This window comes from Stenella coeruleoalba, assembly GCF_951394435.1.
Source record: "Stenella coeruleoalba genome assembly, chromosome: 11".
Classification (NCBI taxonomy): Eukaryota; Metazoa; Chordata; class Mammalia; order Artiodactyla; family Delphinidae; genus Stenella; species Stenella coeruleoalba.
In genome coordinates, this window is record NC_137157.1 from 101,787,326 (window position 1) to 101,805,344 (window position 18,019).

Consider the following 18,019-nt stretch of genomic DNA (forward strand, 5'->3'; position numbering starts at 1 on the left):
TATATGGAGACACACACACATGCGCACGCACACACACACACACGGAGAGAGAGAGAAAAAATAAGGAATTGGCTCACATGATCATGGAGCCCAAGATCTGGAGTCTGCAAGCTGAACCCAAAGTAGCTGCTGGTGTGAGTTCCAGTCCAAGGGCAGGAGAAGACCAGTATCTCAGCTCAAGGGTCAGGTAGGCAGCTGGTCCCTTTACTCAGCCCTTTTGTTTAATTCAGGTCTTCAACTGATTGGATGAGGCCCACCGACACTGGGGAGGACAATCTGCTTTCCTCAGTCTACTGATTCAAATGTTCATCTCATTCAGAAACACCTTCACAGACACACCCAGAATGATGTGTGGCCGAGTGTCTGGGTGTCCCGTGGTCCAGTGAAGCTGACACATAAAGTAGCCATCACAGGGACTGAAGACATGTGTCCTTCCTCCTTTCCAAACTTCTACTCAGAAAGAAAGGATGGAGGTGGGCTCCAGGTTGCCACAGATCAAATAATTGTGAGACAGAGGTCTTAAAAACCAAGAAGAAGTAGATGTTTTTTACTCTTAAAGACGGTCGGGCCACTATCTGAGTCTTTTTTTCACTATCTGAGTCTGAATGGGCTGCCATAACAAAATACCACACACCAGGTGGCTTAAACAACAGAAACTTATCATCTCACCATTCTGGAGACAGGTAGCCCCAGATCAAGGTCCAGCAGGGTCAGTTTCTGGTGAGGCCTCTCATCCTGGCTTGCAGACGGCCACCTTCTTGCTGTGTCCTCACCTGGCCTCCCTCTGTGCATACACTCCTGGTGTGTATTCCTCTCCTTATAAGGACACCAGTCCTATTGGGTCAGAGCCCCACTCTTACGACTGCATTTAACCGTAATTACCTCCCTAAAGGCCCTATCTCCAAGTACAGTCACACTGAGGGTTAAGGCTTCATATATAAACTGGAGGGGGCGGAGTACCCATCTTTTTACCTCCCTGGAACCAAAAGATGTCATATTCAGCATTTATGGTGTAGACATGGCTCCTTCCAACCCTTAACCCCATAAAGAGGAAAGATGATGAGGTTCGATGAATTATAATGAAGGCTCTGAATGCCATCATAATTACCACTGTTGTCATTATCATTTTTATCCCAAGACATTAAGAACCTGTTCATAACATATTTGGTGGTTTACAAAGAGAACTCGAAAAATCAATTTACTCAGCAATGTTTATTGAGCATCTTTGATGCCCTTGACTAGCTACTTTTGAGGGGGAGGGAACCAAGATGAATAACAACCCCTGCCTTCAAGGTGTACCACTTTTGTAGCAATACTTAAACACATGCACACGTACACATACCAAGAATCCAAAGTGGAAAGTGATAAATGTAATGGAAGTGATAAAGTGACAAATGTACACTCTGGGAGTTTGGAAGGGAGATAAATGCATAGTTGATAATAGTCATCATCCTTTATTGAGCATTTACCATGTGCTTGGCAGTTAGCTTAGTCACGGTTCTCAAGTTTTAGGATCTTACATTATAAGGTAGACAAAATTCAACTCATAGTTTACTAAGCACTGTATGTATCGATGGGTAAAGCATTGTGTCTGAGACTCTCTCAAATGCGAAGATGATTAAGACACGTGTCCCGTCCTCTAGAAACTCATAGTATAAATAGGAAACTATAGGAGTGGGTGCTCAGCAGAACAAATTGCTATAAAATAAAAAAGTGTTCTCACTCTCTACTGGCCGGAGATAGGCACCTGTTGGGAAGGGAAGGGAAAGTGAATCTGTGTTTGTGCTTGGACACTTGGCGAGTCTCCACGTCCGGCCAGAGCAGCTCTACGTGGTAATCCTTGCGGAAAAGCCACGGATTTGCCTGGAGTGACATGGGGTTGGAGGTCGGGGCCTGAGGAGAGCGGGAGAAGAGACAGAAGTGCCTTAACTCTCTTTAGCACTGAATGGACTCTGGTGGGGAAGTTTGCACTGAGACCAAGGATCAATGACGGTCCTGCCCACCACTAAACTGGGGAGGGGAGGGGAGAGTGAGGGAAGTTCAGTAAGGTGGACAAAATCTGAAGTGTGAAGAGAGGGCCAGACCCGTTGTCCCCACCCCCTGCAACCAGGGGAAGCGGGGCAAGCCCCTGGCCCTTCAACATCACTTGTGGTCACCAAGAGAAAGGCTTATTACTGAGCAAAGAGGCAGCCAGAATCCTGGTATCGTTGTGCAAGTTCTGGGCTTAAAAGTAGGAAGAGGGAGTGATGAGAAATGGATCAAGAAAGAAACTTGAAAATAATGGTGGAGGGAGGAGTAGAAGCGGGAACAGAGGACGCACTGAGCACCTGCTATATTCTCACTAATTCTTATCTCAGTTAATCCCCCAGTAGGCAGGCCGGCCTCGATGGAGGCACAGCGGGCTTCAGAGCAGAGGCTCCACCCCTCACTCAGCACAGGCTGACGAGCGGCAGCAGGGCTGAGCTCGGAGCCTGTCCCTCCCACCCGGTACCCTGCCCCACCACTCCTGCACTCCCCCGGGTTGGGGGTGACTTCGCGAGCTGAGCCCCAAGCAGGTGCCTTTCCTGCCTGGGCCGGGCCTTCCTGGCGCAGCTAGTGTTTGGCCGCAGGAAGAGGATGAAAGTTTGGGGACCGTGAACGTTTATTCTAAGCACTTTACATTTCTTCCTAAGCGGCTGGAATTACAAAGGCTGATCCTACAGACCATAGCGTGGGGGCCTGGAGCCCAGCCGCGCAACGCGCGCGTGCGGCGCCCGGGCAGAGACCCGAGCCGCGGGTGGGCGGGGAGGAGCGACTGTGACCTGCCCGGTCCCTCCCTCGCCAGCACTGTGATGCTGCAGGGCAGCTGCTGGCCCCCTCCCGCCTGGTGTCACAACAGCGGAGGCGGCTGTATCTGGAGCAGTTGGAGTGGGCAGGCCCAGCCGGGAGCTAGCGGGCTACGGGAGCGGCCGCGATGGTGAGCCTGCCGGGCCGGGGCGCGGTGCGCTGGGGGTTGGGGGTACGCGGCGCCCAGCGCAGGGCGGCATCCACGCGGGGGCTTGCAGCCATCGCTTTGGATCTAAGGAATTCGAAGTCTCTTGGGGGTGTCAGTTCAGGGTCGAGGGATTCGTACCCTCGGGCGGAGGACAAGCCGGTGCCAGTGCCCCTTCTCGTAGAGAGAAAGTAGGGACGGGGGCGAGTTGCCCCTTAAAGGGACCCAAGGGAGATGTGCACACTCAGGTGAGGGGAAGGGGGACATGGGGGCCCTCGCAGAAGAGGTGAGGCTCTGAGGCATCACCTTGAGGCAACTCAGGAATCCGAGTGGGGGAGGGGCAGGCAGTCCAGGGATTCCCAGAGGCTGGGGGCGTGGGCGGTCAGGTCCCTACACCCAGCCAAATGTGACAGAGCCCCGAACGTGTCAGGGGACTTAGGGCGTCACAGCCCCACGCCTGGGGGCTTCGTTCTCCTTTCCCAACCCCGGCCATCTGGCTTGGGCTTCCCAGGCCCCCGGCACCCGCTCCAACTCCCCAGTTTTTCCAGTGGTCCAAGCCAGAGGACTCTGGCCCACAGGGCTCTCCTTCCGGAAGGCGGGGGGTGGGGTGGGGCTTCAGACCTGTGGTTTCCTACCCTGGCCTCTGGTCTGCCTGTCTCCTTCGCGGACTTACTTGCTGGAGAGGACCTCCCCCACCTCCTCCCTTCACCCCCTGCCCCCTGGGCTGGGTAAATTTGCCTCCAATACATTTGCCCGGATGCCTGGAAAACCAGAAATCTCCTCGTCCAGAGCCCGGCTGTCTGGGCCACTGGGAGTGGGGTGGAAAGGTTGGGTGGGGAAGGGGGCAGAGTGAGCAGTCTCACAGGCCAAGGTCAGGCTTTCCGCACTCTTGCCCGGGTGTCAGTGACCAGCAGGACAGGTGAGGACTGCCCTCCTCCCGGCCTCTGCTCGTTCTGGAGAGTGCCCAGGGCCCCTGGCTCTGGCCCCAGCTATGCTGAGTCTAGTCCAGGTCTGTCCCGCACCCTCCCTCCCCAGAGCAGCCTCCTCGTGGCCAGAGGAATCCACTCCTGCCTGAGGCCCCTGGTGCCGGGTCACGGAAGGAGCTGAGCTGGGAGTTCAGAGTTTTGGCTCCTGTCTCTGCAGCTAGCTGTGTGACTTCAAGAAAGTCACTTAACCTCTCTGAAGTGGTTTTTCTCATCTACAAAATGAAGAGGGCTTATGGTTCAAATTTTCAAGGCTCCACCTAGTTTTACTATTTTAACCTTTTTATTACAGAGAATTCCAAACATATACAAAAGAAGAGTGTTATAATGAACCCCTGTATATGCCTTATCCAATTTCAACAGTTATCTACTTATGATGAGTCTTGCTTCATTTACTCCCCTTCCCCTCTCTCCCTGTTATTTTGAAGCAAATCCTAGGCAGCATACTCAAGATTTGATATTTAATATTTATAATATCTAGCACGTAGCTAGTGCTTTATAATTTTCAAAGTGCTGTCTCTTGCACGTTTTACTTCTGACCTGAGAGCCATAGTGAGTCTTAGAGGGGATCCCATGATTCTAATCCAGCTCTCTGAGCAAACTTCAACGTGCATTCAATAGGCCAGTTTCTGAAAATACCTAATAAACCAAAAAATGTGAAGTAAAACCTTATTTTAAATGTGCTAAAGAATTTGAACGATGTTTAACTGAAAACCTATGGCTGAATATTTTGGAAAGAGAATATCTTTATTTTGAAACACTGAATTTTGTATAGCAGGTTCTATTTGGAATATTGATGTACATGGGCAGCACTGTCTTGATGGGGAAACTTTTTTTTTTTTTTTTGCGGTACGCGGGCCTCTCACCGTTGCGGCGTCTCCCGTTGCAGAACACAGGCTCCCGACGCGCAGGCCCAGCAGCCATGGCCCACAGGCTCAGCCACTCCGTGGCATGCGGGATCCTCCCAGACCGGGACACGAACCCATGTCCCCTGCATCGGCAGGCGGACTCCCAACCACTGCGCCACCAGGGAAGCCTGGGAAAACATTTTTATTGACCATTTCACACTCACAGAATCTAAATTTATTTATTTATTTATTTATATTTATTTTTGGCTGCATTAGGTCTTCGTTGCTGTGCACAGGCTTTCTCTAGTTGTGGCGAGCAGGGGCTACTCTTCGTTGTGGTACACGGGCTTCTAATTGCAGTGGCTTCTCTTGTTGTGGAGCACGGGCTCTAGGCGTTCAGGCTTCAGTAATTGCAGCACGTGGGCTCAGTAGTTGTGGCATGCAGGCCCTAGAGTGGGTGGGCGTCAGTAGTTGCGGCACGTGGGCTCAGTAGTTGCGGCACATGGGCTCAGTAGTTGTGACACACGGGCTTAGTTGCTCTGTGGCATGTGGGATCTTCCTGCACCAGGACTGAAACCCATGTCCCCTGCATTGGCAGGCGGATTCTTAACCACTGCACCACCAAGGAAGTCCCCAGAACCTCTTTTTCAAAACCCCTTGACTCATTCCTGAAAGGCTAGGCTGACACATCTGCACACCTGGACCCAGAGTCCCACCCGTGCTGAAAGGACTCTCCTTCCTCCAGTGGCTGGGCTTCCCTCCTGAGGGTTGGGGAAGGCTGCCCGTCTTGAGGATGGATGCAGCATTTCTGTAGTTTCTAGGTGAGGATTTTAGAACTAACCCTGTAACTGAGCATTCCCATCTGCTCCCAGGGTCCCTCTGGTAAGCAGGTCTCCTGGGAACTGAGACTGTGACAACTTTTTTGGTGTCGGTGATTCCAGGCCTCAGAGAACGTGTCTGTGGTTCACGGGGGGAGTTGAGAACACAGCCTCCTCACTGCACTCCTCCTGGGGGGGCGGGCCCGTGAGTTCAGGTGGGAACTGGCGTCAGATGGCAACAAAGAGCCTGTCTTCCTGCAGAAATGGGCAGCTAGAAGGCAGAGTGTCCTGGGGGTGAGGTGGATGCTGCTTCCGAGTCCACGGGCCTCTGCAGACGCCCTGAGCGGGTGGCGTGGCTGAGCCCCACAGGGCCCGGGCTTAGCTTCTGACTCCGAGCACCCCAGGGGCTGCAGTCACTAAGTGCGGGTCCCCAGAGGTCCCTGGGCACGTGCTCTGGGTGGCAGCAGAGGCCCCACCCCCAGGCACTGTGTCCACAGGGAGCGTCTGGGCTACAGTTGGGCCCACGCAGAGCCTGGGAGTGAGGCTGCAGCTCAGTGACCTCAGTGACCTTGAGAGGAAGAGAGAAAGTTACAGTAATTTTTGAGGAGGAAAGAGCTAGTGAGTACACGGCTAGTGATGGGGTGGGTGGGAGGATGTGGCTCTTGGGGGCAGAGTAGACCCACTGCTCCCTCCCTTTGGCCACCAAGGGACTGACAGGACTGTCTGTGGCCTTTGTGGCTGACGTCCCCCGTCGGCATCGTCCTGTTAGAATTTCTCCCAGATGAAGAGACCAGGAGGAGAGTGGGTACCGTGTGCGGCGGATTAACACTCGCTCGCTTTCTCCGGCACCTGACCCCAGTGTCGGCTGAAGCTCAAGGGCCTTTGGCCTCAAAGGATCTAGAGAGTCTAGGAGTCTACGACCAGCCCTGGCCACTCCTGAGGGCCGTCTCTGCCACCCCTGTTGCTGCCCTGCTGCAGCTCCTGCAGCCTGATGTTAACTTAGGTCGACTCTGTTCCTGCTGTTTCTGGCTTGCTATCTATTCTTTGAGTCCAAATATGCTCTAATTGAAGAATTTTGAGCAGAGGTAGTGCAGTCTTTCGTGAACCACGTTGTTCTTACTTTAATTATCCCTCTGGAACACTGGTTCTACTTTTTACCTGTCATCTCCGACCTAGATCCTGAAGTGTAGGTGATTTATTATCCTAGCCTGACAGCTAGAAGTAATTGGGTCTAAAAATATGCTTCCTGAAGGCAACTGTGTGGCCCTTGACCCACAGGTGGTCGGGGTATGTGGCCTGGTCTCAGGTTTTCACTGGCCTACACTGTCAGGTCCCTTCCAAGATAATATGCCAATTACACTGTTTTGTGATAGTTCGAAACTATTTTTAAAGCTACAAAGCCTCCTTCTGCAGAGGATTGCAGTGAGCTTATCAGAGTCCTCTGAGAGCAAATGAAAAGGAAACGATTACTATTTAAACAGAAATAATATAAGGTTGACCTAAGGAAAGATTCCTTGCAGTGGAGTTATAAGAGGACTGCCAGGTTCTGGAGTGTCTTTCTTCTGCTGTCCTGCAGAACTGGGCGCCCTCCCCGGGGAGGATGCTCGTGGGCAGCTCTGATGCTGCTTCTGCCCAGCCTTCACAAGCCTACACTTCGGACAAACCAAGCAGTTTGTGGGAGCTGCCCTAAATTCTCCCGCCTCTCGTTCACACTGCTCCAGAGTCCAGCTGAAACACCTGCTGGCACACCTACATTCTCCAAGATGTCTGCAAATATTCCTGCTGGGGGAAACCAAGCTGCAAGCTGTCTTTTCTCCTTTGAGCTCCTGTTGCCTCTCAGGCCCTGGCCACTCCCCTTGTTAGATGGACTCCAAGCCTCAGCAGGGTTTTCTTTCCAATCACCCCTGCTGCAGTCAAGCCCTGTACTCGATGCTGGGTATCTGGCCAGGAAATGGGGGCTCCTTGCTCTCCACCGGGTAAGTCAGAAAAGCAAAGAGCGGCTAGGAGCCGTGCAGTAGAGCAGTGATGGGGAGGCGGGGGCTGAGGGAGGGCGCGTGGGGCCCCGGCTGGTGCGGGGCCTTCCAGACCTTCTGCAGGAGGGGACGACTAATGAGCGACTTGAAGGGCGAGTGGGAGTTGGCCCAGCCAACTCCTGATGCCGTCTTGCAGACAACGACAGTAGCTCTGTGCTGTGGGAACCAACAGAGCAGGTCACTTTGGTAGCCACCCAGCACTAGGTCTGGGGAGGGGTGCCATGCTTTCCTCGAGGAAGTGCGCTCCTGTGTTAGGTCTCTCCAGCTCCCTCACCTTCACCCCCTGGACTGCTGGGCCGGAGGCTCCAGCACCACTGGTGGGACCCCCTTCATCTCACAGGGGCCCAGGAGCAGAAAGCTGGCCTGAGCCCTACAAGCCCAGGGTCAAAATAGAACTGAGGGAGGAGCAGTGTGAGAGAGAAAGCAGGAACTCTGCCCAGCCAGAGAGGGAATCTGAAACATGAGTTTGGAGCAAACGCATGATGTAAAGGCCCTCTGCTGAGTCAGCTCACCCCCGGGCCCCGGCCTCGGCACTCACCACCCGGAGAAACAGTCCTGGTCTTGCAGGGAGGGTGGCCCACTTTCAGAGGCTCCCACCGCGGGCCCTTCCGTTTCTCTCTGCGATGGAGTTTTTTTGGTTTCGAGGTTTGCCGTCCAAGCTAGCTGCTGGTTATGGGGGGTTCCTGGGGGAAGGACCCTGCTGCCTTAGGCCTGAATTGAGTCCAAAGATAAAGTCGTTTCATTGTGAGAGGAACATAGCCTGAGGTCTCCGGCTTTCCACCTGTGCCTCTTCCAGGTGGAGAGTGAAGCTCCAGTAATGAAAATGCATAATGATAAGAGCAATCACAACAAAAGTGATCGAGGTAACTTATGCTTTTCAGATGAAGGGGGTTTACGTAACTCAGCCCAGGTCACACAGCGCAGCATGTAACTTGAGAGGCAAGATTTGTGCCCTGGGGTGTGGGTGGCTGTGAGCAAAGCCCTTTCCTGGCCACCAGCCTCACAGAAGCACAGAGGCCAGGGCACAGAGACAGGTGTGGAGCAGTGCCACGTTGTATAAGTGTTAGGGCACCGGCTCCTGACACCGCTGGCTTCCCTGCACCCACACCCAGGGAGCCCCAGGGTCCCAGGAGTCCCATACCCCATGCCCAGCCACGGTCTCTGGAGGCTCTGCTCCTGGCTTGGGTTCCCCGGAGCTGGAAAATGCCAGGTCGGGTCACAGTTAAGAATAGAAGGCCACAGAGCAGGCACGTGCTTCCCTGCCCAGCTCCATCTGGAGCACACAGTCTCCTTGCAGGGCCCCTGCTTCCCCGGTGGGTGTTGGGGGTGACGAGTACACCGTCCCAGCAAAACCATAACACACACTCACACACTCACATCCACACACACACACTTACACATGTATACACACATACACACCACACGAATGTACACAACACAAACACACACGCACACCCCTCCCCATCCTAAGCTGTTAGTACCAGGACCAATCAGGTAACTGCAGCTTCACACCAGAGTAACATGGAGAAAAGGACACTCTAAAGGTCAGCTTTACTTAGCACTTGGCCTGACGTGGGCGAAGGAGCAGGTTATGGTGGCCACGGAGGAACTTTCCAGTCCCTCAGAGTTCAGGAGGCGCCTACTTTGTCCCCTCCCAGCCCTCCCTTGCTGATGTACTGATCCTTTCTCATTCCTACAGTTGTAGCCAGAACACTAATGACACCCATGATACAGACTCCAAAGTACATTCCACCGTGTGCTTCCCTGTTCTGTGATGCGGAGACGGGGAGCGCGCGCGTGTGTGTGTGTGTGTGTGTGTGTGTGTGTGTGTGTGTGTGGCGGTGGCTGGGAGGCTCAGGCTGCAGCAGGAACCGGAGACCTGCGCCGGGCACAGCAGTGGATTTGGGAGTGGTTTCTGCTGTCCTCACTGGTTCTTCCTTTGACCGGCTCCATCCGTGCAGGAGTCTCGTGGTTTGGAATTAGCCCAGTTTCCTCCACGCAGCTGCTCTCTTTTTCCTTTTCTTGACACAAAGGATTAACCCTGGAAAGCAATCTTTACAGCAAACCACAAAGCTGCGGTGCTTCTTTGGAACCGAGTCTTGATCCGGAGGCTGTGGTGCCCAGACCCCACGTGGCTGGGGCATGGCATGGCGGGAGGCATGGGTGTCCTGCCCGTCGAGTTCCAGGGATGGACAGGTCCTCAGAGGTGGGGGCCTGGGGGCCTGGGGGCCTGGGGCAGAGGCATGGCCGGGCTGGGACTCTGACTGGGCTGCTCTCTCCCCGCAGCGGGAATGCATATCCGTCCACGTGGGCCAAGCAGGGGTCCAGATCGGCAACGCCTGCTGGGAGCTCTTCTGCCTGGAGCACGGCATCCAGGCCGATGGCACTTTTGGCATGCAGGCCAGCAAGGTCCAGGACGACGACTCCTTCACCACCTTCTTCAGCGAGACCGGCAACGGGAAGCACGTGCCCCGGGCCGTCATGGTCGATCTGGAGCCCACCGTGGTGGGTGAGTGTGGGCCAGGGTCCCCGCACAGGGACAGCACCGGACTGCAGAGGCCGTGGTGTCTGGGGAAGCAGATCTGCACGTGGAAGGGGTGGCTCATCCGGAGCCCCCCACCACGTGACTCTTGGCTCCTAGAGTTCTCCGCAGTCTCGGGATCTCAAGTGGGGATCACAGATCTCTGCTCCCCATTAAACCTCCAACCTAGTGCTCTCCACCGAAATCTGCTGAGACAGAGCGACATTGCCGACATTGTTTATTAAACACTAAGGGTCAAAATACAAATAATTTCAGAAATTATAAGGTGCCCTCCAACAGTCAGTTTCCCAAAGTGTATGTTTCCGCTCCTACGGTAATTGCAGTCTGTCCCGGCGGCCTGGGATAACCTTGCAGCGTCTCGCACACGAGACGAAATAGCAGCAGGCGCTTCCTCTTACAGCCAGAGGCTGCCGTAGGTTAGAATGAACCTCTTCTGGATCTTAGGGAGCAGGAATTCTGACTTGTGTTGGGGCAGGATTCTTGCTCTCCCAGCTCCCCCGGCCCCAGTACCCCCTGGATCAGTCCTCGCTCTTCATCAGGATTTTCTCATCTTCAAAGTCTGCTCACCAGCGAAGGTGGACAAGTCCCCCAGGGATGTCTGGGCACTGCCTGCGGTGCCTGAACACTGTTTCTAGGGCCACAGACCCCAGGCCCTCTATCCCATGGACGCTTGTACAAATACAGAAAGGGCAGATGAGCTTCCCAGGCCACTGCATAGATGGGTGCTTTCCCTGGGGGAGCAGAGGGACCCTGTAGAAGAGAGGGGCTGTAGGTGGGGCCTGAGGCACCTTGGCCTGCCGTGTGTCCACCTTGCGTGGACCTTGGAGGTGAGCAGAGCCCCCGGCCCCGCGGCCTCTCTTGGGCTCCAGCTCTTCTGGAGCCTGGAACATAGCTTTGCTTCAAAGTTGTTCTGAAATATCTCTAATGCCTGACATGTGTTGTTGCCACCAGAGATGGAGGTTAGGGCTGGGACAATTCCGGGGGAGCCTAGGAGCCAGGCATATTCTGAATCTTTCTCTGTGTCCCTGGAACATTTGGATGCAAGTGAAATCGGGTTAAATTCTGGGGTAAATTTTGCAGCATGAATGAAAAACAGGAGGGAAGCCTTGTGGGTCCAGGGGGAAGAGGCAGTCAACTTTGGTGTTTGGCCAGCTTTGTAAACCCAAGGCTTTTTAAGGTCCAGCCAGTAGAGCAGCTGGCTTCTCATTGCTGCTTGAGTCCCGGGCTTCTGGCTCTGTTAGTGCCTGTGTTACCCTGGAATTCTCTTAGCCTCGCAGGTATATTATAGGGTTGTCTGGTTCCACCTCAATGGAGTTCAGTAGGTAGGGGTGCCATGTGTATTCTCGTCTGGGAACCAGGTAGTAACACTGACGGTCCCCTCTCTTGGTAGATGAGGTTCGGGCAGGAACCTACCGCCAGCTCTTCCATCCAGAGCAGCTGATCACAGGAAAAGAGGATGCAGCTAACAACTACGCGCGCGGCCACTACACGGTGGGAAAGGAGAGCATCGACCTGGTGCTGGACCGCATTCGCAAACTGGTATGTGTTTACAAGGGCAGGGAGCTGCTGAGCTGGACGTACTAGGATTCACCTCTCTGAACAGGCTGGGTGGAGGCACGTGACCCCTGGCTACAGGATAAACGCCTAAGATCTGGGAATTTCTGGGAATTTCTGCTTATGTCCGTAAGAGGCATTCACAGGGCTCACGCCCCTTCCTCTGGCTGGATGTTGTGGGCTGCCCTCCAGGTGATGCCCCGGTGGTGTCTGGGGAAATTCCAGGTGTGAGAAAGGCGAAGCTCTTTGCTTCCTGGCAGCACAGTTTAACAAAGCATTTAACTTGGAAGAGAAGAGGAAGATTGTTGATCTATTTCAGCACTTACAAACAGCATTACCAATGTCAAATACGTTCCGTTTAATCCCCTAAATAATGATACAAAGGAGGTCTTGTCCTTGAACTTTACAGATGGGGAGATTGAGGGCCAGGATGGTTCAATAACTTGGTCTGGGTCCCGCAGCTAGAAAGTGGCCAAGTCAGGATCTGAACCAGGTTGGTTTGACTAGAAAGCTCAGGGTGGGTCCCTTGTCTACTTGATCCCCCTTTCCTAATCTGTACAACGGAAAAGGTTGGGCTTGATCAGGGGTCCTTGGGAGCTAAGGATGCCGAATTTTCTGTTTAGAGGAGGGCTAGTAGGGTTCATCAGTCTCAGAGCCATCTGTGATCCCTAAAGCTCAGAACCACAGGACTGAACACAGTCATAGATCCCGGCCAATGGGGAAGTTCTGTGACCTGTGAATTCTCTTAGTTCCGGTGAGAGCTAACTGTCAGGTCCTTGCTTAATTATCACAACAACCTCATGAGATGAATTTTTTTTTTTTTTTTTTTTGCGGTATGCGGGCCTCCCACCGCTGCGGCCTCTCCCGTTGTGGAGCACAGGCTACGGACGCGGAGGCCCAGCGGCCATGGCTCACGGGCCCAGCCGCACCACGGCATGTGGGATCTTCCCGGACCGGGGCACGAACCCACGTCCCCTGCATCGGCAGGCGGACTCTCAACAAATGCGCCACCAGGGAAGCCCGAGATGAATATTTTTTATTGTTCTCACTTTAACCAAGAAGAAACATGAGTCTGGAGGATTCAGTTCAGTAACTTGCTCGAATTTTTACAACTCGGAAGTGGCAAAGTTGATGTGAAATCTCAGGTTCTCTGACCCATTTATCTTCCGGAGCCACCTTCCAAGGTTGGGCTGGGATGTGTAGGTCTGCAGTTCCCGCAAGATCAAATGACTAGGGCTGGGGAAGTGGGCAAGGAGCTGGGGCCCTCATGGGGCAAAGTCATTAACCGCCGTGGTTCTGGAAGCTCATTCCTGGTCCAACCAGGCCACTGGGCTGGAAGCTTCATGGACCCGGAGGTGTGTGCAGGTTTGCTGCCCGTATTTTAGCGGTTCCTCCCAAGACCGCCGAGGCTCCTTTGTGTTTCCTTGCTCCTTCAAGGCTGTTTTGATTTCACCCACTTGACAATGTTGAGGGATAGAGTGGGGCAGACAGAGAGGCCCGTGAGGGAGTCCTCAGAGCCTTGTCTCGTGTCCTCCGCTCCCAGACAGATGCCTGCTCAGGCCTGCAGGGCTTCCTCATCTTCCACAGCTTCGGGGGCGGCACCGGCTCCGGCTTCACTTCTCTGCTGATGGAACGCCTCTCCCTGGATTACGGCAAGAAGTCTAAGCTGGAGTTCGCCATCTACCCGGCCCCCCAGGTGTCCACGGCCGTGGTGGAGCCCTACAACTCCATCCTGACCACGCACACAACCCTGGAGCACTCGGACTGCGCCTTCATGGTCGACAACGAGGCCATCTACGACATCTGCCGCCGCAACCTAGACATCGAGCGCCCGACGTACACCAACCTCAACCGCCTCATCAGCCAGATCGTGTCCTCCATCACGGCCTCCCTGCGCTTCGACGGCGCCCTCAACGTGGACCTCACCGAGTTCCAGACCAACCTGGTGCCCTACCCCCGCATCCACTTCCCCCTGGTCACCTATGCGCCCATCATCTCGGCCGAGAAGGCCTACCACGAGCAGCTGTCCGTGGCCGAGATCACCAGCTCCTGCTTTGAGCCCAACAGCCAGATGGTGAAGTGTGACCCCCGTCACGGCAAGTACATGGCCTGCTGCATGCTCTACCGGGGGGACGTGGTGCCCAAGGACGTGAACGTCGCCATTGCTGCCATCAAGACCAAGAGGACCATCCAGTTTGTCGACTGGTGTCCCACAGGCTTCAAGGTGAGAGCTGGTGGCTCGGTGGAGACAGACAGCTAGAGAAGCAGAGGGAGACACCAAGGATGGGGAGAAAGAGGTGGACACTCAGGGTCTTGGACTGATGCACATTCCGTGGGAGCTCTGGGATGAGATGGGAAGAGGGGCTTAAGCCAAATGTAACACTAATTTCATTCATTAATTCGTTCATTCACCTATTTTAGGTCAGGAGAGATTTTGAGAGGATTATTGGAAGAGGGGGAGGGCACTAGTACAGTAGGGAGAAGGGCTCCACCTCTCCTGCCCTAAGATCTGCAGACATCTCAAAGGTCAGGCAGAAAGGACTTTTCTCTTACAGGGAGGAGTGAACGGGGCTAGAACGAACTTGTGTGCAAGTGGGATGAAGAGGATGACTGGGTGGAAGTAGCTCTGATCTGACGGTAGATCAGAGAATGCAGTAACCAGATTATTCAAGTTGCTGGAGAGGTGTAATTCCCTCCTCTAACACCTCAAAAGATGTGTTCTTCTCTCCCCAGTTTATTTTGAAAAATTATTCGCCCTGTAAGTTTTCATCGATTTCGAGAAAGGATAAGAAGTTTCATGGTTATCATATGGTTGTGATTCACATTATGAAGCCCTGACATTTCCACTAAGCAGGAGTGAGCTGGGAGCCTGTTGTAGGTCTGCGGTCTGGGGAACACCAGACTCTGAGGGTTGGTGTGGGTACACAATAGCCAGGGAAGACCCCCAGCTCCCAGGACCAGAAGATGTCGAGCACTGGAAGCCGCCCCCTGAGTCGCCCTGGCCGGGCAGGCAGCTGTCCCTGCACTCGTGCCTGCTTGACTGCTTTGTCCTGTGTCCCACGGTCTCATCCGAGTCCACCATCAAAGCGGCTGCCACCATTCATGTTAATTAGACCCCTGGCAGGCCTTTAATAATTTAGAGGTTTGCTGAACACCAGAGGTGGTTGTGACAGTTGCTCGAGACAGAGATGAGCACGTCTCAGTTTTCCCTGCTGGGACTTAACGGCAACAAGACACCTCATGCTGGCTTCTCAGCTGAGAGGCTGATGGCAGAGAGCATCTCCCACCCTGCTCTGCTCCAGCCACATACAGAATCCTTTCCCCTGGACTGTGTCTATTTTTATGTGGCAGTTCTGGTCACTCTTGCGGAAACATTCAGGATCTTCCCCCAAGTTGTTGGGTTTTTCTTCTTTCAAATGGAAACAAACAACAAAACAAGCTAGTAGTAAAATGAATAGGCAAAAAAAAAAAAAAAGAATGAGATATGAGGGTGGTGGAGAAATTAACAAAAAGGACATGCCCCCGTATTCTCGCCCCTTTATTTTAAGCTGAAGCTCCAGGGTTATGACCAGAAAGATAAGGCAGTGCTGGAACCTTTAGCTGCTTCTCAGAAAGGCACATGCCGTGGGGGTGGATGGTGTTGAACTTCACCCTGTAGCATCCTCCCCAGGGTCAAGAGCTGCTACTGCTGAAAAGAGAGCAGAGTTGGCTGGTCTAGTGAAATGTCATGTGGCATTGCCTTCTCCCTTCTCACTTTGGTCCTTCGCCCCTGTCTCAGCATCACCTCCACCCCCAAGATGCCACTTTTGTTTAAGAGGAATGATAGATCATTGTGAATTCATTTAGTGGGTTACCCACCTTGGCTGTACAGCCTGCTGCCACTCCCACCTCCACCTCTCAGAGGACATGCATTTCAAAGCTGTGAATTTAAGAGATTGGCAGTTCAGACCTGGTGGCCTGGTGGAGAGGCATTTTGGGGCCAGCTCCATGGTTCTCAGTGTCCCATGAGTATTATCACAGTCGTCACCTGAGGCCCCTTCCAGGCTCCTAGAGTTCCTGGGGTCGGCTCCAGTTTGGGGTATGTGTGGGGAGAAGGGAGACTTCCGGGATATTAGCCCCCTCGTCAGGGTGGGCTGGATCAACTTGGAGGACCCTCCATGCTGCCAGAACTTGGGGGATTGGCTCATCCAGCAAGTTTTAATTGACTTTCTTTGATTTCCATGCTTTTCTTCCAAGAAACCCCACTCCCCAGAGACAGAGGGCCTGGTAAATGCTGACACCATCCGCAGAACCTTTTGCATCTCTTTATTTATTGCTTGAGGATATCTTTTTAAAAATTGATTAATTAATTAAGTTTTGGCTGCGTTGGGTCCTCCTTGTTGTGCATGAGCTTCCTCTAGTTGTGGCGAGCGGGGGCTACTGTTCGTTGCAGTGCGCCGGCTTCTCATTGCGGTGGCTTCTCTTGTTGCGGAGCACGGGCTCTAGGCGCGTGGGCTTCAGTAGTTGTGGCTCGTGGGCTCTAGAGGGCAGGCTCAGTAGTCGTGGCACACGGGCTTAGCTGTTCCGTGGCATGTGGGATCTTCTTGGACCAGGGCTCGAACCCGTGTCCCCTGCATTGGCAGGTGGATTCTTAACCACTGCGCCACCAGAGAAATCCTCTCCCTGATCTTTTAAACCGCCCTTCACCCTTGGCAGAGAAACTGCCCTAAACCCGTTGACAGCATAACTAAGAGGAACCCGAGATACCATTGGAAGGAGTGAACTTATAATAACCCCTGTCTGCTGGCACTGTACACGCGCCCTGCTTGACCCCCTTTTCCCTATCCTCGTTTGCCTGCTTGAGTCTCCCACTAGGGTTTCCACCAGCCCTTCCCCTCCCCTTGAGTCTCCCGGCCCAGTGCCGCTTGCTTTTGCTTTCTCTCCCACACGCACCTCTCTACCCACCCGCGGTCCCACCTCCTGATCCCCTCTTCACATCCAGGCCTGCTGCCCCACCCACCACGTGACCAAGGTGCCCCAGCTTGTGTTATCCGCTGATTGCCGCATCTTCACCCTCTCTTCCCCAGGTGGGCATCAACTACCAGCCCCCCACGGTCGTCCCCGGGGGAGACCTGGCCAAGGTGCAGCGGGCCGTCTGCATGCTGAGCAACACCACGGCCATCGCCGAGGCCTGGGCCCGCCTGGACCACAAGTTCGACCTCATGTACGCCAAGCGTGCCTTCGTGCACTGGTACGTCGGAGAGGGGATGGAAGAAGGAGAATTTTCCGAGGCCCGGGAGGACCTGGCTGCCCTGGAGAAGGATTATGAGGAAGTGGGGACTGATTCTTTTGAAGAAGAAAACGAAGGGGAGGAATTTTAAATACAAACGTTCCTCGTGGCTGTGTCTCTTTATTCCTGCTGCCCCTCCAAGCACGTTTAACTTTTCCTAGAGCAGCAGACCCCGGCCTGGGTCCCGACACCAGTACCTGTGGGTGACGGGGCCAGCACGGACGCTGAGCTCTGCCAGACCCTCCCGTGGGGGAGCGCAGCTCCGTGTCAGCAAAGGAAACGAGAGTCACTGTCTCTGGGTTAGGGTGCAGGCCAGTCACACCTGTGCAGAGACCTAAGCGGGATTTAAAATTCTCTGTTAGGCTGGGCTCACCCCAAACACAGCCTGCTGGCTGGGGAGCAGAAAGGTGAGATCTGGGCACGGGGGAGATTCTGGAAAGGGAGTGTTCTCAGAGTTAGAGTTAGAAGCAAGAGCCCATTTCCTGCCCTTGTGAATACACAGATAAACGAGTGGGATCATTCCAGACAGTGTTCAGTGCTGTGAAGCGAAAAAGCAGTGATGGGAGAAGTGGGTGGTGAGGTCAGAAGAGGCCTCGTGGAGACCCGGGTGCAGCGCGGAGCCACCGCGGAGGTTCTGGAGTCAGAGCACGCGGGTGGGTGTGTGAAGAGCAGGGAGGAGGTGAAGGTACCCGGAGGATGGAGGTGAGGGGTGCGGCCAAGAGCCATGCGGAGTGCAGGGCACACTTAGGCTATCCTGCACAGGACGTGAGGAGCTTAGGTTTTCTCTGGGTGAAACACAGCATTTCTGTGTGGAATTCGGAAGGTTTTAAGCAAACACCTACTAAGCTTTATATACACAGACACCTTATCTCTAACCCCAACCATCTCAAAATGGATGGTCTTCTCATTTTATGGCTGAAGAAGCTGAGGTGTAGGGCGTTTATGTGTTGAGACACAAAAGGGCGGGGGCCAAGAGGCTGTTCTCTCGGCTACCCCGCCCT

The 18,019-nt window shown here is 54.0% G+C and overlaps 1 protein-coding gene across 1 annotated transcript; it reads left to right on the forward strand.

Moving 5' to 3' along the window:
• Positions 1 to 10,051: 10,051 nt before the first annotated feature.
• TUBA8 (tubulin alpha 8) lies at positions 10,052 to 17,109 on the forward strand (the record flags this gene model as incomplete). The annotated part of the gene is made up of 4 exons (XM_079938101.1): positions 10,052 to 10,162; positions 11,586 to 11,734; positions 13,293 to 13,973; positions 16,816 to 17,109. Exons 1-4 carry the CDS (start codon positions 10,135 to 10,137, stop codon positions 17,107 to 17,109), a joined length of 1,152 nt encoding a protein of 383 aa, XP_079794227.1. The 5' UTR covers positions 10,052 to 10,134.
• Between the last annotated feature and the right edge of the window lie 910 nt (positions 17,110 to 18,019).